General features: G+C 46.6%; 1 protein-coding gene across 1 annotated transcript in view; it reads left to right on the top strand.

The window, feature by feature from the left end:
* The window catches only part of HHIPL2 (HHIP like 2), a 25,447-nt gene extending 1,508 nt beyond the window's left edge, over positions 1 to 23,939 (top strand). The window contains exons 2-9 of the mRNA XM_059414116.1: positions 2,595 to 3,247; positions 4,008 to 4,151; positions 6,676 to 7,007; positions 8,037 to 8,163; positions 13,777 to 13,922; positions 18,525 to 18,606; positions 22,482 to 22,564; positions 23,311 to 23,939. Coding sequence (XP_059270099.1) covers positions 2,595 to 3,247; positions 4,008 to 4,151; positions 6,676 to 7,007; positions 8,037 to 8,163; positions 13,777 to 13,922; positions 18,525 to 18,606; positions 22,482 to 22,564; positions 23,311 to 23,693 — 1,950 coding nt within the window. The 3' untranslated portion in view covers positions 23,694 to 23,939. The remainder of the gene's footprint in view (positions 1 to 2,594; positions 3,248 to 4,007; positions 4,152 to 6,675; positions 7,008 to 8,036; positions 8,164 to 13,776; positions 13,923 to 18,524; positions 18,607 to 22,481; positions 22,565 to 23,310) is intronic.
* The last annotated feature ends 1,263 nt before the right edge of the window (positions 23,940 to 25,202 follow it).

Raw genomic sequence — 25,202 nt, 5'->3', positions numbered from 1 at the left:
CCCCCCCGCTTTCCCTACTGGGAGAAGTTTCCGAAAGTCAAATTCAGCGACTCTCCTGTTGGAGGGATCTGAGGAATCGGAATAATGTACATGAATCTATTTATTTAAGGTCTCAAGCCCCCTGCTCTTTCTTCCCGCGAACACGGAGTGTATTCCCAGCAGTGATTCTGCAGGAAGTTGTTAGGATTCTGATTTTACTGTTAAGGAATCCGGAGTTTGTTTGTTTTTTTAAGGATTTTATTTATTTATTTGACAGAGATCACAAGTAGGCAGGGCGGAGGGGGGTGGGTGAGAAGCAGGCTCCCCGCTGAGCAGGGAGCCAGCCCACTGCAGGGCTCGATCCCAAGACCCTGAGATCATGACCTGCGCCCAAGGCAGGGGCTTAACCCACTGAGCCACCCAGGGGCCCCAAGGAGTCCGGAGTTTTAAAGAACTTGTGGAAGGTCAGACCGTGCTGAGGCACAAATCTAGAGGCTCAGGCTCTGAGTCTTCTGCCCTTTGGATCATATTTCACCAAGACAGTGTCCCAACAGCACCAATACATTCACTTCATGGTTTTCAGACCGGGCCAAGTGTACATCCCGTTAGAACAGCCTCGGTGCATCTTGCCCCCTTCCCTGTCCTCCGTGCAGAGAACAGAGTCTGACACCACAGGGGAAACTCTTCTGGGCTTTACTTTCCTTAAATAGAGAAATGCTGTCCTAAGATAATTGAGTCGAAGCAATTCTGCGGACTAAATTTCTGCCTAAGCATGTGCCATGCTGGCTATATTTCCACGGCCCCCTCTGTTCCCTGGTAGCTCGTCCCAATGTCTGTCCCCCATCTTTTTTCCACTCCTCCAAAGTGGACAGGCCAGTGGGGTGAGACTCAGACCAGTTCATTTTGCTTCCTGTCAGCCGCTCGGACAGGTTCCCTGAACCGAAACAGGCCATCCAAGGAGAGACACTGAATCTTCTAGAAGGATTCTTTCTTCCCTTTTTTCTAATAGCTAGGAGCTTGCTCTGCAACCTCGCATCAGGACTGAAGAGTGAACAGGGAACTTGGGCACATCTGAGAAATGCAGCTCTTCCCTTGTTAGGTGGCAGGGGACCCAGGTAGGCGGGGATGGTGCCCCTAGTGACTGCTGGGAGAGGGGTCAGTGATCAGAAAGGGGGTTCTTGGGCCAGTGGGCTCTGTCTGAGACCCCAAAATGCACCCTGTAAAAATGGCCTTTATTACTTATACCCAATTGCCTGACTTTCATTACTCTCGGGAGTTGGTTGTCTGCCCACAATAATCTATTTTCCTCCTAAAAGAATGTCGTAGTGTAGGGAGCCCTGAGGAACAGGTACTTGGCACGCGGGTCCTGTGTGTGTCTGTGTAAAGAGCACTGTGGCCCCATAGCCATGCCTCAAATTTGTGTAACTCCCAGCGTGGTGCTTTGTATACAGGAAGCACTTAAATAGTTTTATAAGTCAGTGAAGAAATGACTAGATGCCTAATCTCTGGGAGTGATACATTACATGTCTAGTTTGGTGATTTTATTTTGAATCATAAACTATTTCAAACATATAGAAAAGCACAAAAAATTAAATACTTAACACTGTGTATCCAATACCCAGATTTAACAAATGTGAAACTTTTGCCACATTGCTTCAGATTTGGATAAAGAAGTCTGCGGCACCTGGGCATCTCAGATGGTTGGGCATCTGCCTTTGGCCTGGGTCCTCCAGGTCCTGGGATCAAGCCCTGCATCCGGGTTCCCAGTGCTTCTCACTTTCCCCCTGCTTGTGCTATGTCTCTCTCACACGCTCTCTCTCAAATGAATAAATTAAAAAAAAAAAGAAATAAAGTCTTATAGATGCAGCATTTATAATAAAGGGAACGGTAGGGAAATCTCTCTTTTTAAAAGGTTTTATTTATTTATATGAGCGTTCCTGAACCTGAGGGGGATGGGTGTGGGGCAGAGGGAAAGGGAGAAGCAGACCCCTTCCCAGCAGGGAGCTGATGTGGGGGCTGGATCCCAGGACACTGGGATCCTGACCTGAGCCCAAGGCAGACACTTAACCAGTGCTTCACCCAGGCGGCCCGAAATTAGAACTCTTTAAAAAAAAAAAAAAGTCATCACTTACTAAAACTTTATAGTGTCAAGAACGAAGTTAAAATGCTAAAGAAGGTATGGTGAACATGAGAGATTACTCCCTCTTTTTGCCTTCCAGGAGCACTAATTGGCCAGAAAATTGGGGTCCCCGAAAAGAGCTTTCCCAGTCGTTGCTCCTAGAAACTCCAGAATCCTGATTCTTTTTTTTTTTTTTTAAAGATTTTATTTATTTATTTGACAGAGAGAAATTGCAAGTACACTGAGAGGCAGGCAGAGAGAGAGAGAGAGAAGGAAGCAGGCTCCCTGCTGAGCAGAGAGCCTGATGCGGGACTCGATCCCAGGACCCTGAGATCAGGACCTGAGCCGAAGGCAGCGGCTTAACCCACTAAGCCACCCAGGTGCCCCCAGAATCCTGATTCTTTCCTAGACCGTTTTCCTCCTGTGTGCTCAAACACTGCGACCAGCCCCACCATGGCCAGTCTGACTACCAGTCTAGCTTCCTTTTTCTTCCTAGGAGTGCTCGCCCTATGCCGCTCATCTCTACGATGCTGAGAACCCTCGGACGCCCCTCCGGAACCTTCCTGGCCTCTGCTCTGACTACTGCTCCGCATTCCATTCCAGCTGTCACTCTGCCATCTCCCTACTGACCAATGACCGTCACCTGCAGGGCTCACATGAAAAGGATGGTGCCCATTTCTGCCACCTCCTCAACCTTCCTGACGAGGACTATTGCTTCCCTAATGTCCTGAGGAATGACCATCTCAACCGCAACCTGGGTGTGGTGGCCGAGGACCAGCAGGGCTGCCTGCAGCTCTGCCTGACCGAGGTGGCCAATGGGCTGAAGAACCCGGTCTCCATGGTCCACGCTGGGGACGGCACCCATCGCTTCTTTGTGGCCGAGCAGGTGGGCGTGGTATGGGTCTACCTGCCTGATGGGAGCCGCCTGGAACAACCCTTCTTGGACCTCAAGAAGATCGTGTTGACTACTCCCTGGATAGGGGATGAGAGAGGCTTCTTGGGGTTGGCTTTTCATCCCAGATTCCGCCGCAACCGCAAGTTCTATATTTATTATTCATGTCTGGGCAAGAAGAAGGTAGAAAAGATCCGAATTAGTGAGATGAAGGTTTCTCGGGCTGATCCCAACAAAGCTGACCCCAGATCAGAAAGGTGAGACATGCCCACGAGAATGGGCAACTCTGTACTGCGCTCCAAAATAATGCCAGTGCGTCCTCTGAGATGATAAAGGGACCCGTTTCCGGTTTTAGAGACACTAGTTTATAACACTAACCAAGGAGTCATCAGTAGGGAGATGGCAGACTTGCAGCCACAAGGGTTTGAGAAATGATTATAGATAATATCAGTGTATTAGATGTAATAGTGGCCTCTGATTATTGTGTGGTCATTGAATTCCAGGCCCTTTGACTTGAACATGGATATTATCTGTGTCACAAAGCCATAGAGCCCTAGATGCGTGGTTTGATGAAGGACTTAATTCTGTCACTCCAAGCTCGTGGTCTTGCCACCCTACCAGTCTGTCTTTTTTCCTTCTTGTTCTTTCTGCCTTGTCTCTTGTCCCAAACAGCGAGGTTGGGGGATTGAAATGGACACCTAACTGACAGATTAACTCCTGCCGGGTTGCCCAAAAGAAGGGATTAAGAGTTCTGGTAAAGCAAGAGAGTAAAGCCCAGAAAAGGGTGATTGTTACCCTGGCTGTGTCTACAGCTCATGAAATCATGACAGGAAAGAAAAACAATCCATGAAGGAGTCATACTGGGGAACAAGGGGAGTCTTAGTGCCCCAAGCTTTGTGATTCTTGGAAACTCTGAAGCAGGTCTTGGCTGACTTGGGCCAGTCATTTCTGGGTGTCTGAAAAGGATGCAGTTTTGACTCATATCAAAACCCAATGCACAGTTTCTTTTCCTTCCAGAGTCATCTTGGAGATAGAAGAACCAGCCTCAAATCATAATGGCGGACAACTTCTTTTTGGTGTGGATGGCTACATGTACATTTTCACTGGGGACGGAGGACAGGCTGGGGATCCCTTTGGCAAGTTTGGAAATGCTCAGAACAAGTAAGCTGGGTGGATCTGGGCTCCTGTCCCTTGAGGGTGAGCCCTTGGGATGTTTTTGCTGAGATGGAATCTCCGGAGCGTCAAACCCAAATCATGTAGGGCAAGACATAGCCCGCTCTGTTGAGGCACGTGGGAGAAACACTTGGTTTCCTGTCCTGTGAATTTCAGGCCCAGTGTATTCTGGAAAGTAATACTGTAGATGCTCAGTGTAACTCTCAGAGTGCTATGGGGACACGAATTCAGAGTGCTCAGTATGTACTCGCGTGACAGTATTTACCTCACCAAGATCTTAACGCATTTCAGTTCAACTCAGGGATGTTATTGCGTGCCACGCTCTGGGCTCTGTGCTAGGCCCTGGGCACATGTGAGCAGATAGTTAATACGCGATATATGTTGAATGCTTACTGTGTGTCAGGTACTGTTTTGAATACCTTGTGTGTATTGAAGAATGTAATTCTGTTTATTTATTTGAGAGCAAGGGAGACAGAGTGGGAAGGACAGAGGGAGAGAGAAACTCCGGCCGACTCCATGCTGACCATAGAGCCTGGCGTGGAGCTCGATCTCACTATCTGAGCCAAAACCGAGAGTTGGATGCTTAACTGACTGGGCCCCCAGGTGCCCCACGAACATAATTCTAACATCCCAAGAGGGCAGGGATTTTTATCCGTTTGTTAATTGATGTGTCCCCACCACCTCAAATAGTGCCTAGTATGGGAGTCACTTCAGAAATACAATGGAAGGGAGGACTCTTATGAAGTGTAGGTATTATGATAGTCATTTCACTGATGGAAAGATAGAGGCACAGAGGAGTAAAGTAGCTTGCCTAAGGTCACACAGCAAGTGAGTGGCAGAACCAAAATTCAAACTCAGACAAGCTGGTGCGAGAGTCCAGGTGAGTCTGGGCTGACCTAAATAAAAGCCCATGATCCTGATGTCCTTTGTAACAACAAGCACTTGAATGCTGTTATCCCTGATAATAAAATATTGAAGTTAAAGTAGTCAAGAGCTAATGGGGGTGCCCGGGTGGCTCAGTTGGTTAAGTGGCTGGCTCTTGATTTCGGCTCAGGTGGGGAGTCTGCTTGTCTCTCTCCCTCCGTCCCTGCCCCCCTCAAATAAATGAAGAAATCTTAAAAAAAAAATCATCAAGAGCTAACATTTGTCAGATGCCTACTGTTGGGAATTGAGTCACCTGCTACAGGCAAGGTAACTCATTTAGCCCTTACAACCACAACTGCGAGGTTGTCTTTCTCTAGCCTGTTTTACAAATGAGGAAACTGAGGCCCAGAGGCAGAGCCTCTTGAAAGCGCTGTCCTTTCTGTGACCACAGTGCTCTGTGAGGAAGAATAAACCAACTCCTTTTAAAAATTCACAGTGTTAGTGCCCACTTGGCAGCACATATACTAGAACCAGAACGCTCCAGAAAAGATAAGCATGGCCTCCCTGCAAGGATAATGGGCACATTCATGAGTGTTTCATATGGAAGAAAAAATTCATAGCGTTAAACCCAACCTGAGAGAAACCATCTCATCGAAAACATTTTAAAAATTGGAGCTTCAACTTGCTTGCTCTGGGTCATATGGGCCAGGATCCCATCAGACTTATGCCTTCTGGTTCTCCTTGAGCCAAAATGTGGCAAGTCTTAACATTTGTTGTTGTTGTTGTTTTTTAAGATTTTATTTGACAGAGAGAGAGGGAGAGACAGTGAGAGCAGGAACACAAGCAGGGGGAGTGAGAAAGGGAGAAGCAGGCCTCCCGCTGAGCAGGGAGCCCTATGTGGGGCTCCATCCTAGGATCCTGGGGTCATGACCTGAGCCCAGGGCAGATGCTTAATGACTGAGCAACCCGTCTTAACATTTTGCATAAGTCAATCTATCTATCTGTCTCGTACAGACATGACTTTATGTAGAGATCTTGTATACACGTGTGTATATCTTTAAAAAACCCTGTGTTCCCATGTGATTCTTAGTAGTTGTTTGGCGTTGACTATCAGTAGGTCCTCCTGGGCAGTCTCTGGTCTGGTGCTATTTTATTTTATTTTTTATTTTATTATTTTATTTAGTTTTAAATTTTGAACACTTAACATGAATTCTACCCTCTTAAAAAAATTTAAGCATCAACAAAAATTGTAGATGTAAATATAGTATTGTTAATTATAGGGACAGACGTACAGCAGAGCTCCAGAACCTACTCATCTGGTTAACTAATGTCCAACAGATGTATGGAAAGTGTCAGTCCTCATCAGGGAAGTGTACATCAAAACTACAGTGAGATGTCACTCCCATCCATTAGGATGGCTCTTTATCTCCCCCCCCCAAAAAAAAACCCCAAACACAAAAAGACAGCACATGTTGCTGAAGATGCAGAAAACGTCATATACTGTTGGTGGAAATGCAAAATAGTGCAGCTGCTCTGGAAAACAGTGAGAGGAGGCTTTGAAAACAGAACAAATAAAACTCGCCAATGATCCGGCCATCCATTTCTGCGTGTTTATCCTGTGCCTGTTCCCCGGCCCTCTTTCTTTCAGAAGCTCCCTGCTGGGGAAGGTGTTACGGATCGATGTGAACAGGGCAGGCTCAGACGGCAGACCTTACCGAGTGCCCCCGGACAATCCTTTTGTGGCCGAGCCAGGGGCCCACCCTGCCGTGTATGCCTACGGGGTCAGAAACATGTGGCGCTGTGCTGTGGACCGAGGGGACCCCGTCACACGCCGGGGCCGAGGCCGGATGTTTTGTGGGGACGTGGGACAAAATAGGTTTGAAGAAGTTGACATCATTGTGAAAGGCGGGAACTACGGCTGGAGGGCCAAGGAAGGGTTCGAGTGTTACGACAGGAAGCTTTGTCACAATGCCTCTTTGGGTAAGTCAGAAGTTCGCTGGGTGATTTCTGGAGTGGACTGAGGGGGTTGGAGGTGGAGGTGGGGAGTATGACCTGGGAGTTCTGCCCTGCAGGTCACTCGGGGGTCTTTGTTTATGGCCTGTGGGGTTGAGCTTCCAGGTAGGCTCTCCGTTCACAGGCACCGGGAGCACGTTGGGTTAGTGCTTGATGACCTGATGCATTCGGGTCTCAGCTGGGTTCGAGGACTGGGATTGACTGAGGAATCTCTGTTTTAGATTAGTTACCCACAGGGTTTTTAGGCTAATTTGAGAAAAACCAGCAGAGGAAAGTTGGTGGCTCTGTTTTTCACTTATTCCCATTTTGCCCAGCCCACTGAGATGGTCTTCCATATGCAAACTGGTGGTACAGTCCATCAAGATGTGCTTTTCAGGCGTTTTTTTTTTAATCAGTGGTGCCAAATCTTTTTTGACCCCGATAAGTTGCAAAGGAGTCTTAGAGACCCTTATAAGGTTTTCAGATCCTTAACCTGAGTATCTGCCATGTCAGCCCAGGGGATACACATAGGTGTGTGGGTTCTCAGGTCACTGCCTCACAGGTGGGGGAGTCTTTGGCTTCCTCTCAGCTTCCAGAGACCAGTCAAAGAGGAAGCTCACAAATATTGTGGTTGGTGTGTTGAGAAAAATAAGCATGATTCTCTTGGCTGCCTGCCCTTCCAAAGACCAAGAGAGAAAGCATTTTCCACTCAATCAGGCAACTACATTTAAAATCCTCATCTTCTTCACTGAAGCTCTAAAATTTTTTTTTTTTTTTAAGAGAGAGAGAAAGTGTGTGTGTGTGTGTGCATGAGCAGGGTTAGGGGGAGAGAGCAGGAGAGGGAGAAGGACTCCCAGATAGGCTCCGTGTTCAGTGGAGTCCGACAGGGGCTTGATCTCAGGACCCCGAGATCATAGCCTGAGCTGAAATCAAGAGTTGGTTGCTTAACCAACTAAGCTACCCAGGCACCTGAAGGTCTTAGCCTTTAGCTGTGACACTCTCTTTGTTCATGGACAGGTGACATTCTGCCAATCTATGCTTATGGTCATGCAGTGGGGAAGTCGGTCACTGGAGGATACGTCTACCGTGGGTGTGAATCCCCAAATCTCAATGGCCTCTACATCTTTGGGGACTTCATGAGTGGGTAAGAAAGGATTGGTATCTTCTTTCATTTCTTTTATTTCAGCATTTTTATTGAGATACAAACTACATGTGGTGAGACAACTTCTCTAAGAGCACAGCTGGATAAAGTTTTACAATATATACACTTGTAACTATGTTAAGATGCAGAACATTTCCATCACTTCGGAAGGTTCCTTCTTGCCTGTTGCCTGTCAGTACCACCCCTTTCTCTCTCTCTCTCTCTCTCACACACACACACACACACACACACACGTCGGCCAGAGGTAACCACTCCTATCACGTTAATTTTGCTTCTGGAATTTAATATAAATGAAATCGTGTGTATGCATTCTTTTTTTGTACACGCATGGTTTCTTTCAGTAACATCAGTGAGATTCATCTCTGTTGTCACATGTATCAGCTTCTCTCTTTTATTGCTTTGTAATATTCAAGTGCATGAATATAACACCAATTATTCATGTAGTCTCCTGTTTTGGCTATTTCCAGTTTTTTACTACACATTTATTATATATTTATTATATATTCATATATATTTAAGTGTGTGTGTGTGTGTGTGTGTGTGTAGCTTGTGTCCAGCAATCTTGTCAAACTTTTTTTTTTAAGATTTTATTTATTTATTTGACAGAGAGAGACAATGAGAGAGGGAACACAAGCAGGGGGAGGGGGAAAGGGAGAAGCAGACTTCCTGCTGAGCAGGGAGCCCAATGTGGGGCTTGATCCCAGGACCTTGGGATCATGAGTTGAGCCGAAGGCAGACACTTAACGACTGAGCCACCTAGGTGCCCCTTGTCAAACTCTTATTAGCTCAATTGGCCTGTGTGTGTGTGTAGATTCTGTTGGATTTTCTATGAAGAAGATAATTTTGTCTATGAATATAGATACTTTTACTTTTTCTTTTCCTGAATTGCAAGGCTTTTATTGTTAGTCTCTTGACTTAATGCTTCTTAAACTTCAGTACAATGTTGGTTAGAAGGTTTCCGTTTTTACCAGTGAGTATGATGTCAGTTGTAGGTACTTCCACGTGCCATCTATTAGGTGAAGAAGTTTTCCTTCCATTCCTAGTTCTCTGAGAATTTGTAGTAAGTCTGGATGTTTTGCAAATACAAATGCAAAATGCAAGATGCAAATGCATCTTTGCATCTTGTGAGAGAATCATGTGGTTTTCTCATTTTTAGTTTTTAATATAGTGAATTATATTGATTGCTTTTTTTTTTTTTAAATCATTGAAGCAGGCTTGCATTTCTGGAATAAATACCATTTGGTCATGATGTATTTTCCTTTTAATATATTGTTGGATTGGATTTGCTAACAGGTTGTTGGAAAATTTTGCATCTGTGTTCACAAAAGGGATTTCTTTCTTGGAATATCTTTGCCAGATTTTGGCGTCAGGATAATGCAGGGTTTATTAGAATGAGCTGGAGAGTGTCTCCTCCTCTTCAGTTGTCCAGAAGATTTTGTTAAAATAGGTTTTATTTCTTCTTTATATGTTTCTTCTAGGTGAAGTCATCAAGGCCTAAAGTTTTCTTATAGAAAATGTATAGTTGTGTCTCGTCTGGTGATTTCTTTGGTCTTCTTTTTTTGTTAAAGATTTTATTTATTCTGGGTGCCTGGGTGGCTCAGTGGGTTAAGCCTCTGCTTTTGGCTCAGGTCATGATCCCAGGGTCGAGGGATCAAGGCCAGCATCTGGCTCTCTGCTCAGCAGGGAGTCTGCTTCCTCCTTTCTCTGTGCCTGTCTCTCTGCCTACTTGTGATCTCTCTCTGTCTCTGTCCAGTAAATAAATAAAATCTTTTTAAAAAAGGTTAAAAAATGTACTATTTTTTCATTTATTTGAGAGATATTGAGAGAGAGAGCAGGGGAGGGAGAATAGGGAGAGGGGGCAGGCAGCCTCCATGCTGTGCTTGGGGCTCGATCTCAGGACTGTGAGATCATAATCTGAGACAAAATCAAGAGTCAAGCCTTAACCAACTGAGCCACGTAGGTGCCCCCATTATTTCTCCTGTCTGCTAACTGGTGCATTTAGACCATTAACATTCCACATAGTTATGGACATAGCGGTATTAATATCTACCATATTTTTTACTGCTTTCTGTTTGTTGCCTTTATCCTTTATTCTATTTTTGTCTTCCACTCTTTTTCTGCCTTTTGTGGATTTAACTGAGCAATCTATGTAATTCCATTTTCTTCCCCTTTTTAGCATGTCAGTTATACTTTTTTTTTTCTTTTTCAGTGGTTGCCTAGAGTTTGCAATATACATTTACAGCTAATCCAAGTCCATATTCAAATAACATGATGCCACTTCAGGATGGAAACTATGGTCACTGAGTTGAGACTGTCATCTTTTCCTTACTTTTTTTTTTTTTTATAAAGATTTATTTATTTTAGAGAGACAGAGAGAGAGCAAGGGGCAGAGGAAGAGAATCTTTTAAGCAGACTCCCTGCTGAGCGAGAAGCCATACACAGGGCTTTGATCCCACAACTTATAAGATCATGACCTGAGCTGAAAGCAAGAGTTGGATGCCCAAGCAGCTGAGCCACACAGGTGCCTCGAGACTGTCATTTTTTTTCTAATACATAAGTTTATAAGTATTTTTCTAATACATAAGTTTAGTGTTCTGAATTTCTCCTCAAGTCCTGCTTTAATGGGATCCCATAAAGTTTGATATATTGTGTTTTCATTTTCATTCAGTTAAAAATATTTTCTAATTTTGCTTTGACAAACCTTCTCACAAGTTGGTTTAAAGTGTGTTAGTTTCCAAATATCTCAGTTTTCCTGAGGTCTTTGTGCTGTTGATTTATAATTTCGTTTGATTGTGGTCACAAAGAGACTGTGTTTGATTTGGGAGATTACACTGGATTATCTAGGTGGGTCCTAAATATACTCACAAATATGGTTGGAAGAAGGAGGTAGAGGGAAATTTGAAGACAGAAAAGATAGAAGTCAGGGTAACAACAGAAGCGGTGTGGTGAGCCCATGAGTCAAGACATGAGGACAACCATTGGAAGCTGGAAGAGGCAAGGAAATTGATTCTCTTCTAGAGCCTCTGAAGGGAGCACAGCCCTGCCAACTCCTTGATTTTGACCCAGTGGAAACCATTTCAGGATGTTGGCCTCCAAAACTGTGAGAGAATAACTGTGGGTTGTTTTAAGCCACCAGGTTGTGGTGATATGTTACAGTGGTTGTAAGAAACAAATAAAGTTTCCATTTTTTTTTAAAAGATTATTTATTTATTTATTTGACAGACAGATCACAGGGAGGCAGAGAGGCAGGCAGAGAGAGAGATGGGGAAACAGGCTCCCCGCTGAGCAGAGAGCCCGATGCGGGGCTCGCTCCCAGGACCCTGAGATCATGACCTGAGCCGAAGGCAGCGGCTCAACCCACTGAGCCACCCAGGCGCCCCTATAGTTTCCATTTTTAATACTCATTACTCTGTGCATATTTCCTTCTGGGGATGCCATTTTTTTTTAATGCTTGAAGGACTTCCTTTACTATTTTTTGAAAAATGGATTCATTGGTGATGAATTCTTTCTGCTTTTTGCTGTCTTTTTTTCCCCCTTCCTTTTTGAAAAATATTTTCACTAAGTATAAAAGTCTATGTTGACATACTCTTTCTTTCTTTAATTCTTTTAAAATATTGTCCATTATCTTCTGCTTGGCCTTAGTTGCAATGAGAAATCTGCTGTCATCCTTATATTTGTTCCTCCGTATCTATCATGTCAGGTTTTCTCTGGCCACTTTTGAGATTTTATCATTGGTTTTGTGGAATTTCATTATGATATGTGTTGGTGTAGTTTTTGTCGTATTTTTTGTGCTTGGATTTGGTTGCACTAATTGGATTTGTGAGTTTATAGCTTACATCAAATCTGGAAAAATCTTGGCTGTAATTTTTTTCAAATAGTTTTTGTTTCCCCATCCTCTGTTTTTCTTCTTGTTTAGATAATACTGAAGCAGGACTTTGCTAGAAACTCTTCCCAATGCTCTGTGAATCATCCTTAAAACACTATGCCTGACCCTGAGTAAGTGCCAAGTATTTTCCTTTCTAATTCTTTCCCCTGATTTAGGTGTTCCCTCACATGTATGTGCTGTTAGGTGCAGTGATGGATACTCAAGGGAGACACTTTGCAGCTCTCTGGGGCCTATTCTCTGCACCCCCCTCTTCTCTCCAAAGTCTGTCCTGCAGACTCTTCCTCCATAGGTCTTCCTGGACTCTCAGCCCTATCTTTTCAGTTTAAGGAGTCTCCTGGTTCTGCCTGTGTTTTCCTTCCTTGGCTGGAAACTTACTTAAGGTAGTAAGCTGGGAAGCTTTTAGGATTTACCTTGTTTGTTTCCCATGTGTTAGGAAATGTAGTCCTTCATTGGCTGATATCCAGTGTCTTTTAAAAATTGTCACTCTTGGGGCACCTGGGTGGCTCAGTGGGTTAAGCCGCTGCCTTCGGCTCAGGTCATGATCTCAGGGTCCTGGGATCGAGTCCCGCATCGGGCTCTCTGCTCAGCAGGGAGCCTGCTTCCTCCTCTCTCTCTCTTTGCCTGCCTCTATGCCTACTTGTGATCTCTCTCTTTCAAATAAATAAATAAAATCTTTAAAAATTGTCACTCTATATTATCTAGGTTTTTGACGGTTTAAGGTGTGAGGGTAAAATGACCCCATCTTCGTCAGAAAGGACAGTAGTATTTTCATACTGCAATACAGTTCCAGAGACGGGGAACAGCCAGTAATGGGTCATTTCCTTTATCATCACTTGTCAGGTCTTTGGGATTTAATGGTTCTTTATTTTTCCCATAGTTCCCACCATCTCCTTACGTATCACTTGGTTGATAGTCAGTGATTCTCAGTCAAAGCCGATGCACCAGAATCACTGGGATTGAGCATCTCTGAATCTATAAAATGTTTCAAGTGAAAAAAAGAGTTTCATGTGACACCCTAGTTGACCCACCTTCCTTTTCTTTTTATTCTAAAAACCTGCTTTAGGGGCGCCTGGGTGGCTCAGTGGGTTAAAGCCTCTGCCTTCAGCTCAGGTCATGATCCCAGAGTCCTGGGATCGAGCCCCACATCGGGCTCTCTGCTCAGCAGGGAGCCTGCTTCCTCCTCTCTCTCTGCCTGCCTCTCTGCCTACTTGTGATCTCTGCCTGTCAAATAAATAAATAAAATCTTAAAAAACAACAACAACAAAAAACCTGCTTTTAGGTCAGACAATGACTACATAGACAGAATAACAAAAGCAGCTGCCAGTTTTGGGGTCCTTACTGTGTCCCAGGCACCCCGGGGAGTTATTCACATATATTATCTTACTTAACCTTTGCAACTTTGGTCCGCGGTAGATTCACTTTACAGATGAGGGAACTGAGGCGTAGCCGTTGAAGACATAGCCAAAGGTCACAAACTCATAGAAATTGCATTAGTGTTTTGTAGCGGTGCAACCTTCTCGGGGCCCCAGACTTCTCTTATGATAGAAGATGAGCTGCTCCAGCTGGGCACAGCGGGTGACCCAGGTATCTCTGAAGCAGCTATTTGATTCCTGGGAGAGGCTAGGTGTTGCTCTCCTAGGGAAGGAGGAAGAATATCCTGAAGGGTGAAAATATGGATTCCTATAATAAAGGTTTTATTTTTCATCTAGTCGGCTTATGGCTTTGCAGGAAGACAGGAAAACCAAGAAATGGAAGAAACGGGACATTTGCCTCGGCAACACTGCGTCCTGTGCCTTCCCAGGGCTGATCAGCACCTACAGCAAATTTATCATCTCTTTTGCTGAAGACGAAGCAGGTAACAAATGTCCAGGGTTATGCTGTTTCTGCTTTTTGGAACTTAAATCATCTCAGGCATTGTGAACTAACATTTGCATAATAATTATTCTTACTATTGTTATTTGAATAACAACTACACCTATTTTTTACTACCATTTAATTTTTTTTTTTTAAGATTTTATTTATTTATTTGACAGACAGAGATTACAAGTAAGCAGAGAGAGAGGAGGAAGCAGACTCCCTGCTGAGCAGAGAGCCCGATGTGGGGCTCGATCCCAGGACTCTGGGATCATGACCTGAGCTGAAGGCAGAGGCTTTAACCCACTGAGCCACCCAGGCGCCCCTAATTTTTTTTTTTAAGAGAGAGGGAAAATGTATAGTGCGGAGGGGCAGAGGGAAAGATGAGAGAGAGAGAATCTTAAGCAGGTTCCACACTCAGCACAGAGTCCTAATTCGGGACCGATCTCACAACCCTGAGATCATGGAGCCAAAATCAAGAGTTGGATGCCTAACTGACTGAGTCTCCCAGGGGCCCTGTAGTCAGCTTTTAGAATGTCCTGGATACTGTTCTAAGCACTTTACATTTTTTATGTTATTTAATAATTACAGCATCCTCATGATGTAATGATTATGCTTATTGGCCATTGAGGCAACAGACGGAATATACCAACCTACCCCTTCTTGACCGAGGCCCACACCTCACTGTGTGGAGCAAATCAAGGTCTATAGTTTGGTCTTTTGGTCTTTTGACCGTGAAGGAGATTCATGTCCTCCTCCCTGACTGGATTCTGATCTGCCATCACAGGAACGTGGGTAGGGCCAGTAGTGGGGCAGATGTGGTGGACGCTGGTGTTTACCCTCCTGGTGCTGCCTGGGAGGGAGCGCCTCTGGTGATCAGCCCCTCACCAGGCCTTTCCTTATCCTGCCGGAGTCTGTGAGGCCGGGAGCCAGGGAGAATTTCTTCCCCGAGAGATCTCTGTTAAAAGGGTAGACAGCTCAGTGGGAGGCTATTTGCTAGACAGAGGAGGTGTTTATTAAGGGCGTCAGCAAAGCAAAGCAAAGCGTGTGTGTGTGTGTGTGTGTGTGTGCGCGCGCGTGTACGCACGCGAGACAGACAGAGACTCTGCTCTGCTAAATTGCCTCAAATTCTGTAATCAGAAAATGGATTTTTAATTTCAGCTTTACTTAAGTTGGTTACATTTTGAAAGATACTTTTTTCTTTTTTTTTTTTTTTTGTGAGGAGGACAGGGCCTGTGATCTCTTTGGTATTTGGCACTGCATCTAGCCATGCTTGGGGAGAGCGACAGGGTCTCTCAGGGCCCCTTCCAGACCTGGGCTTCTCTGTGAGGGTCAACCAAAGCCTTGGAAGTTTCCTTAGTTTCCTTAGGGGCTTCTTTCCGTTCTGAGTCATGGGGTGACTGTGCCAGACCTTCACTTGAGCCAGACATACGGAAATCCAGTCAGCTCTTGGACCTCTTCCTAGCTTATCGTTTGAGATGAATGTTTTAGAGGAACGGAGGATATTCGAGAGAATTCAAGCATTCTCAATAGAGAAAGTCCGAGTGAGTTCCAAACTGGAAGTCCAAACATATGAAAAAGGAGAGAAACCACAGGCTGGCAGGACGGTGCTCCATGGAAGGAGGCTGACGGGAAAGCCCGAGGCCCGGGGTGGGAGGGGGGTGTCTGTCCTGCCAGAGCCCCTCCAGGCTGGGGCCCTCAGGTGGCTGGAGCTCCCTGGAGCTCCGGAGGTAGGTCTTCCCCGGGGATCCTGGGCTGCTGTCTTCTGCCGCTTGCTCCTTCTCAGAAGGCCTCGGAAACCTTGGCTTGGGTGGTTCGGTTTACTGTGCCTGTCGGCTTCTCACCGGAGAAAACAGGCAGCTTTTAAATTCCAGTCAGTTCGTCTGGCCAACAAGACTGAGTGTGCTTGGCTGAATTTTATCAAGTGGACCTGCCAGGGTGTTGTTCCCAAGCCAGACTGCCCAAAATGGCCCTAAAGTGAGGAAGGCTGTTTTCAAGACGAGTTCTTTTCTTTTTTCTTTTAAAGATTTTATATATTTATTTGAGAGAGAGAGAGCGAGCGCATAAGCAGGAGAGGGGCAGAGGGAGAGGGAGAAGCAGGCTCCCCACTGAGCAGGGATTTCCCCCAAGGTAGGGCTCGATCCTAGGACCCTGGGATCATGACCTGAGTTGAAGGCAGATGCTTAACCAACTGAGCCACCCAGGTGTCCTGAGGCAAGTTATTTTCTTCCCACGTTGCTTGATCTGGTGTGTTTGTGTGGAGTAATTCAGATTTTCTGCTCATGTCCTAGTCTTCCCCACTTAAGGACATATTTTTAGATCTGAGTATATCATTATTTTGTTATCACTCACCACGCTGTAGACATGTCCTTTTTGGTTGAACCTCCAGTACTGCGGTGTACTTCCAGGTTTTTCTAGATGACAGCCGGCATAAAGAAGTGACTGCGGAGGGCAGGGTAGGAGGTGGGGCCGCCCCTTGCTGGGTGGGTCCTGATGGGTTGGATTTCTGAAGGTCAGTCACATTCTCAAGAGGGCTGGTCCAAGTACTAATGCTTGCACTAAGTTTCCGTCGCGTGCGTTTTGTTTGGCATGGCATGTTACAGATTTTTGGGGTAGTTGTTTTGGGTCCTCAAATAATATTTTTAAAATTGTCAGTTGGACATGACAGATGAAATTCACTTCTAGCATTGTTTTCCCCTAAAAATACAATGGGAAGTCTATGGCATGTTTAGGCCATGTAATTCACATAAACTGGTGTTGTGGAGGGACTACGCCACAGTGTGGGGTTTTCAATTAGAGCAGGAATTCTTTGCATGGTCTAGAGGGGCTCCTCCATGATGTCACCCCATGGACATGCAGATGCTTGGTAGACCCCTCTTTTTCTTTTTTCTTTTTTTTTAAGATTTTATTTATTTATTTGACAGGCAGAGATCACAAGTAGGCAGAGAGGCAGGCAGAGAGGCAGGCAGAGAGAGAGGAGGAAGCAAGCTCCCTGCTGAGCAGAGAGCCCGATTCGGGGCCCCATCCCAGGACCCTGGGATCATGACCTGAGCGGAAGGCAGAGGCTTCAACCCACTGAGCCACCCAGGTACCCCGGTAGACCCCTCTTTTTATCAAATGGACAGTGCCTGGGCTTTCCAATCAGACGAGGCAAACCGGCTCTAGGGTGGGGTGCATCCTAATGTCTCAGACTCCTTACAGGGCAAGGTGACGATATAGTTGGTGAGGACCCAAAATCCAGAGTTTATTAGGAGACTGTGCGTGGGGGCTCCATGAAGACCGGAGGCCTCACATTTGGCATGGGACAAACATGGGTCACTGTCCTCCACTAATTCAAGGAAGAAGGTTGTAGGAATCACTCCAAGCTGTCTGAAGTTCTAGGCTTTTCCAATGAACAGTTTAGTAGACATTTACTTCCATGAGGTTGAGGGAGAGCATACAACAAGTGAGCTCAGTTCAGTGCAGTGGCATAAGTATTAGGGCGTGAAGAGGTAAGAAGGTAAGAGTAATGCTGATCATAATTTTAAAAAATTTTTAAAACGATTTATTTATTTATTTGGGGGGTTGAGAAGCAGAGGGAGAGGGAGAGAGAGAATCCTCAAGTAGACCCCCGGCTGAGTGCGGAGGTCTGTGTGAGGCTCCATCTCAGGACCCTGAGATCACGACCTAAGCAGCCAAGACCAAGAGTCGGGTGCTTAACTGACTGAGCCACCCAGGTGCCCCATCACTTTCTGATGTAATCCCTAATAATCACGTGAGGATTATTAGCCCCATTTGACAGATGAATTAATAATGTGAGGGTTATACAAGTTGAGAGGTTGCCTGAGACAACACATCTAGCAGCTGGTGTTGTCAGGATTCAAAGTCAGAAGGCTCCAGCTTGGAAGTGGGGCTCGTCAACCCATCCTTTCCTGTCCCTCGCAAGTAACCAGGAGAAGAGGTGGAATGAGGTAGTGACCGTGAGCAGAGAGTGTTCAAACGGGGGGAAGAGGGAGGAGCTGGGGCTCGACCGTGGGTAGAGGTGATTTCTGGGAGGTGTGGAGAAGGCCAGGAGGACTGTCTGAAGAATTGTGGGGGGGGGGGGGCAGGGGAAACGAGGGACCCAAGGACTGAGGAAGGAAGGCGCTGCTGGAGGGGGAAGTGAGCGGGAGGGGGCAGTGGGGGCTGGTGCCAGTGGACTCAAGAGGGGGCAACAGAAAGTGACAGATAAAGGGTCCTGAACCTGTCAACGGCTATTTCAGGGTTTCTCAGAGAATCCTTAGTAGTAGTCAAGAGGTAGGGGAGGAAATGGAGATTCCTTAAGACGAAGTTTCTTGGAGCAGAGATGACAAAGGGAAAGCCAGTTTGGTTCATTGAATGGAAACAGAAATGTGCGTCTTTTGGGGTGCACTCTGAGCTAGTCTTTGGGGGTCAGAGAAGGGCTTTCTCCTTAAGGAGCTCACAGTCCCAGGAAGGGCCGAGCTGTCAGTCGGGGTTCTGGGGTTCTCTTCCTGGGACTCCCTTCCTGCAGCATTTCAGGGCTCTAACCCCATGTCGAGGGTTTTCTGTGCATCCAGCTCTGTGTCTCCGCCGTCCTACTGATGGCCTGTCCCTGTTTCCTCAGGGGAGCTCTACTTCCTGGCCACCGCCTACCCCAGCGCCTACGCTCCGCACGGATCGATTTACAAATTTGTTGACCCATCGAGGTGAGCTTTGGTCTCATTTCCTTCTTAGGTGCATCCGTATCAGCCCTTATCTTCATGGTTGACCGTAAAAATAGTCCGGACTCCCCAGGAATTACCAGAAATGATCAATGAAGCAAATCTTCACTTTAGATAAAAAGCAGATTGGGCAAATAAATGTACAGGGCAATGTGTCTAGGAATTATGAAAAATTTGGGAAATGGTCTCTTGTGGTGGGAAATGAGGATCTTGAGCCATTCTTGGATGACTGGTTTAGACCCGTGGATCCTGTTTATTTTTGTTTTTTAATGTGCTTCTGAAAACTTCTGTCTGGGATCATCTGACAATGGGTGTAAAGTTCTGACTACCTGAATAAGTGCTGTTACCCTCTCCCCTGGATTTGGTTGAGATCTCAAGGTCCTGGGCAAATATCTTATTTATGTATTTATTTTTATTTTATTTTATTTATTTTATTTTTAAAGATTTTATTTATTTATTTGACAGACAGAGATCACAAGTAGGCAGAGAGGCAGGCAGAGAGAGAGAGAGGGAGAGAGAGGGAAGCAGGCTCCCTGCAGAGCAGAGAGCCCAATGTGGGGCTCGATCCCAGGACCCTGAGATCATGACCTGAGCCGAAGGCAGCAGCCCACTGAGCCACCCAAGCGCCCCTATGTATTTATTTTTAATATTATTGTGATTATTTTCTTCTGTAGGTGCAAATTTTGAAGGGAGCCTACTGGCCCAATCTGGGAGAATTTATTTATTTTTTAATATATTTTAAATGTTTTGAACATTTTACATTTAAATTCAATTAGTTAACATATAGTATATTGTCAATTTCAGAGGTAGAGTTCAGTGATTCATCAGTTTTACATAATACCAGCACTCATCACATCACGTGCCCTCCTTAATGCCTACCACTCAGTTACCCCATCCCCCTCCCACCGCCCCTCCAGTAACCCTCAGTTTGTTTCCTAGCGTTAAGAGTCTCTTAAAGTTTGTCTTCTTGTCTGATTTCTTGTTTTATTTTTCCATCCCTTCCCGGGGTGCTCCTGTTTTGTTTCTTAGATTCCACATGTGAGTGAGATCATATGATTATTGTCTTTCTATGATTGACTTATTTCCCTCAGTATAATACCCTCTAGTTCCATCCACGTTGTTACAGATGGCAAGATTTCATTTTTTTTGATGGCTGGGTAATATTCCATTGTGTATATATACCACATCTTCTATATCCATTTATCTATTGATGGACGTCTGGGCTCTTTCCATAGTTTGGCTATTGTGGACATTGCTGCTATAAACATTCGGGTGCACGTGCCCCTTCGGATCACCACATTTGTATCTTTGGGGTAAATACCCAATAGTACGATTGCTGGGTCACAGGGTAGCTCTATTTTCGACTTCTTGAGGACCATCCATGCTGTTTTCCAGAGTGGCTGCACCAGCCTGCATTCCCACCAACAGTGTAGGAGGGTCTAGGCAAATACCTTAAACTGGTTTCTTAGTGTCTCATCCCGACCCTTGCTGGAATTCTGTGGCAATATTAACTCAGTTGGTGGGTTCCACACCTTCGACTTCTGCTCTTCTGCCAGCCTCTCTCAGAGGCTAACCAACTGCCCAGACAACAGCCACAGGACAGCTTCCCATCAGTGAGGGTGTCGAGTGTGTGGTCCTCACTCTCCTGGGAGGGAGATGCAGCGGATCCAGCCCGAGGGCCTGGGGCAGTGTGTGGATTTATCTCCGGATTCTGCCCCAAAGCAAGCAAGTCTCCCCCCAAAATCAGCTTGAAGACAGAGTTCCCTGGGTGGTTACACTGGTCCTGTGGCGGGAGGGGTCAATGTTCAGACAACATTCAGCCATTGGGCGCTGCTGCGTGTGGGTCAAGGCTCAGGGGCCTGGCCTGGTGCTGCTCCCTGGGGCAGTAGGCTCTCTGTTTCTGTGTTCTCGGGGGTTCCTGGAAGAAGCTCTGTCCCTGAGGCTGGGCCTGAGGCGCTCTCCGAATGGCACCTGCGGGATTGCTAGGGGGCGACTTAGGGACTGGGCTGGCTTACACCGCCCCCCCCCTCCCATCTGCATGTCTCCCAAGCTTCGGGGACAGCCAACCCAGCACCCAGTTCAGGCGCCTTAGGCGGCAGACAGTGTGCTCTTTCCCCTCAGAGGTTTCCTGTGTGAATCACTTTGTCTGCCCTTTGGCAGTTTCCTGGTTTGGCCGGGGGATCATCGAGCTCTGTTCTCTCCTAAGAGCAGCCATAAAACAGCAACAGCCTGTCCACGTGGAAGACATGCCTACGGGCTCACCTTTCTTTCACATTTTTTTTTTCACTTTTCTTTCTTTCATCAAGTAGTTGCCGTGTGCCAGGCACTGTGCTGGGTGCCGAGCCGGTGGGGTCTCCTTTCAGGCTCACAGAACCCCCGGGGGACAAGCTAGCTGAGCTTGGCCAAGTGAACTTAATCACCCGAGGGGCAGCTCGCAAGAGGGGGTCCAAGACAGGGACATCGAGGAGCAGAGTCATTTCAGCATCTCTCCTTCTCTTCGGCGGTCATCATGTGGAGCCGGACGGACCTGCAAAGCTTCTCCAGAGTCTGGATCTGGATCCAGACACTGTTCTGTGTACGCACACGGCCTGGCTGGCTCTGAATGCACCTACGACACATTTTGAGGAGCGAATGATTCATTTCCGTGTGATTTTTCCCCCTGCCCTCCTTGAGAGTTACAGACCCTGGAACCTGGGCTTAAAACTTGACTTTGCTACCAACTAGCTGTGTGACCTTGCACCTGTTTTTAAAATCTTTGTATGACTCAGTTTCCCCCTGTAAAATGGGGATTCTAGGGTTATCATGAGGTTTCGGTGCGTTAGATGTATGAAGCATTCATGGGACGCCGAAGCACTAGATGAGTGTCTGTTAAATAAAGAAAATTACTTTTTTTTCCCCCACCACCTGGGATGAGGGTGACAGCTGGGAGAGACGGAGCTGGAGCAAGGGAGGCAGAGGAGGAGGCAGTGGGGACTGGCCGGAAGGTTCCATGTCTGCTCTGAATCGCGAGTGCTCCTTGTCTCCAGGGGCTGTTGTATTTCAGAAGATGCACCAGAAGACAGCAGTTACGGAGTTCTTATTCTAATAGGCAGAGAGGCTGGCAGTCCCCGGGGGCTGTGCCGTGAGTTCTTGATGGGATTCTCTTTAAAGGGACTCCCCCATCACCGACATCATCATCCTCACGGTGATCATCATCTGTGGGGGCACTCGTTACGTGTTGGGCCCTGTGCTGAGTGTCATTTTTTAAAATTTTTAAAAAATAATTTTACAAATGACTGATCAGTCTCTTACGATATGCCAAGTACACAGCTCTTATTTTTATTTAAGATTTATTCATCTATTTGAGGGGAGAGAGCATGCATGCCTGCATGTGTTTGGGGGAGGGGCAGAGGGAGAGGGGAGCAAGAGAATCCTGGAGCTGACTCCTGGATGAGCAGGGAGCCTGATGCGGGGCTCGATCCCAGGACCCTGAGATCGTGACCTGAGCTGAAATCAAGACTTGGTCCCTTGCCTGAGCCAGCCATGCGCCCCACACAGCTCTTATTTATTCCTGCAAGGATGGGTAGTGTTACTTTTTCTATTTTATCTATGTGGAAAGTGATGCTCAGCAAGGTTTACTTGCCCGTGCTCCCCAGAGTTTGAACCTAATTTAGTCACCATGTCTGTGCTCCTGACCCCTCACTACACTCTGTCCCAAGAGCCTGCCATGTCCCTGTTCTTTCTCCTCCTGTTTCCTACTCCATTTCTCCCACCGCCCTGGATAAAGGAGTGCTGAATCCAAATCTTGCAAATGTATGACCTGGGCTTCCTGGTCCCGTCCTCAGAATCTCGTGTCCTCACTTTTCTCTGTCTGTTTTCAGGCGAGCACCTCCTGGCAAGTGCAAGTACAAGCCAGTGCCGGTGCAAACCAAGAGCAAGCGTGTCCCGTTCAGGCCGCTCGCCCGTGAGTCTGTCTCTGTCCCGGGTTCAGGCCCTGGCCTTGAGGTGCTGGCACGGTGCCCTCTGCAAACACGCTTGCAGTCCTCCCAGGGTGGGAGGTCTGTTTCCCGCCGAGGGCTTCTGCTCTGGATGGGGACTGTGACCGTGGCTCGGTCTCTACGTCTCCGCATTGCCGAGTGTATACATGTGCTTCTGCTGTGGGTCTCCGTCCGTCCATCAGTTTGTCGGGCACTATTCATTCAGCCCTGAGTTTGCAGCAGTCACTGTGCTAATCCCTGGGGCTACCGCAGTGAACCTGACCTGGAGGAGCCCAGAGTTAAATGTAGTACAGGCAAATGGAGAAATAAATCTAACACTGAGGTTCTGGTAGAGAAGGATGCCAAGGGGACGGAGGGACTCCTAGAGAGGGCAGAGGCAGGGTGGGCATTCAGGAAGGGCTGATAGAGGAGGGAGAGTAACTATTCCAGAGCCATGGATCACTGGAGTGAACTTATTAAAAGCAGTATATTTAGGTCAAGGCCAGTCATGGGGCTTGAACTTATAACCCCGATATCAAGAGTCACATACTCTACCACTAAGCCAGCCAGGGGCTCCTGAAAAGAATTTATATGACACTAAGCCAGCCAGGGGCTCCTGAAAAGAATTTATATGAAAGAACCCTCCTATAGTTGTGGGTATCCTGCGTGGTGTTTCCCTTAGGGTTACTTGCCAGGATTTCTGTTTCTCACTAAATAAATGTTTGTTTCCCAGAGACAGTCTTGGACTTACTAAAGGAGCAGTCGGAGAAAGCTGCTAGAAAATTCTCCAATGCAACTTTAGCCTCCAGCCCAGAGCGGGCATCGTCTCAGAAAGGCCCCTCCAAGGAGCCAGCTTCTCCCACAAGCAGCAGGAAGGCGTCTCAAAGGCCTGGTACCAAGAAGAGAGCCAGAGTGTTGTCCCCAGGCCCCCAGGGCAAGAGGAAGCCAAGCCCAAAACCCCCCAGGGGCCGGGTCCAGAGGTCAGCACAGCCAAGGCGAGCTGGCAGAAGTCTCCCTCGGCCTCTTCTGTCAGGGTGGCTGACCAGGGCACGTGCCAGGGGAGAACCACATCGCCACGTGGAAGCTGCTCGTTGGGTTGCTGAACGTGGGCATTAGCTGAATGGGAGGCAGAGCTGGAGGTGGGGCAGGTAGAGGGAACTTGACTTAGGGCTGGAGCAGTTGTCCTCTCTGCAGGAATCTTGCTATCTAAATGGAGGGGTGCTCCTCCTCTGCTTCTGCGGAGGCATCGGATCCCACAGCGCCAGGGTGCTGGGCTAACCTCGGGCAGTGGTTAGCCTTGGACTCCCACTGCACCTTCTCTCATTTCATAAATGCCTACAACTTTAAGGTAATAAATCAATATTTGCTCCATCGGTCCTGTATCCTTTGATCTTTTGGATGTTCGCCTGGCATTAAGAAATCTGGTGTGCTTCTACAGTTTGCCTAAGAGCCCTGTTTCACTCTCTTGCCTCTTCCCAGCTCCAGGAGGAGGCCTATAGAGACATGTTTCAAGGAAAGCCCCTTTAAAATGGTCTTCTCCTTTGTCCCAGGCTGCAGCTCACAGACTGGCTAGGGCCAGGTCCTGGTCCGAAACTCCAGCTTCCCCTAATTTGACTTGGCCAATAGCATCATGAACATAACTACATTTTGAGTACTTCTTATGTGCCACGATTATATACATTATCTGAAACCTCAAAACTTTGCTGGTTATGTGTTGCCATGTAATGACTGTTGAAGAGGAGGAAAGTGAGTCTTGTGAGGTTAAGCTACTCGCCCTAGACCACAGTAGGAGGGAACAGGGAGTCGTTCAGCTGGACTTGAACCAAAGCCCCTCTCAATGTCTTGAGCACCTGCCCCCCTGCGGGGCCCTCCGTGAGGGTCGGTGGCTTTTAAACAGGTATTTGAGGAACAGAAGAGCCAAGAGAGGAAACCATCCCAGTCTTTAGGAAGTTCTCCAAATCCTGCAAATCATCCAGATGGTGTCGGCAGTTTGGTTTAAGAATAAAAACATGAAATGCCCGGTTTGTTGAGGATTTTCAGAGGTCATGTAATCACTGCTTTCTATATGGTTGGACATACTCTGCACAGCTTTTTTTAGATTTCCAAAGAAGCAGATTCCACTTTTTCCTTTAACAGTGTTTAATGGTAGGCTAACCTAACCTAAATACATCAGGCCTCTTTCTGATTCTTTTTCCTCCTGTTCTGCTCTTAAGAGAGCTGCCAAACACTGGTCATCATTTTCTGAAGATCATTTTTAGATAATTTTTTCAGCTCTTTCCTTTGGCCTAGCTTATGGCTTTTGCTTTTCTTTACTTTTGCCTATCTTTGTAACTCTTATGAACACTCTCTAGGATAGGCAACCAGCCCTGATATTTTACACTTTTAGCATCTTCTCAGATGAGACACCAACATGAAGGCGGAAGGAATTCTACCCTGGATCCTTTTGTCAAAAGATGGCTGGACATCCTGGTCAGTTTGGGGAGATTGGACTGACCTCTTGAACAAGTATTTGAACTCACTTGTCCCATTTTTTTTTTTTTTTTTTTTTCTGTAAAATCTTTCTTTGACGACATGTGGCAGAACTAGGTCTGGCCTGGAAGTGTTTTGAGCCCTGGGGGGTAAGGT

This window comes from Mustela nigripes, chromosome 10 (genome assembly GCF_022355385.1).
Source record: "Mustela nigripes isolate SB6536 chromosome 10, MUSNIG.SB6536, whole genome shotgun sequence".
NCBI classification, from domain to species: Eukaryota; Metazoa; Chordata; class Mammalia; order Carnivora; family Mustelidae; genus Mustela; species Mustela nigripes.
The sequence above is the reverse complement of the archived record's forward strand: the minus strand, read 5'-3'. Positions and strand labels throughout refer to the sequence as shown.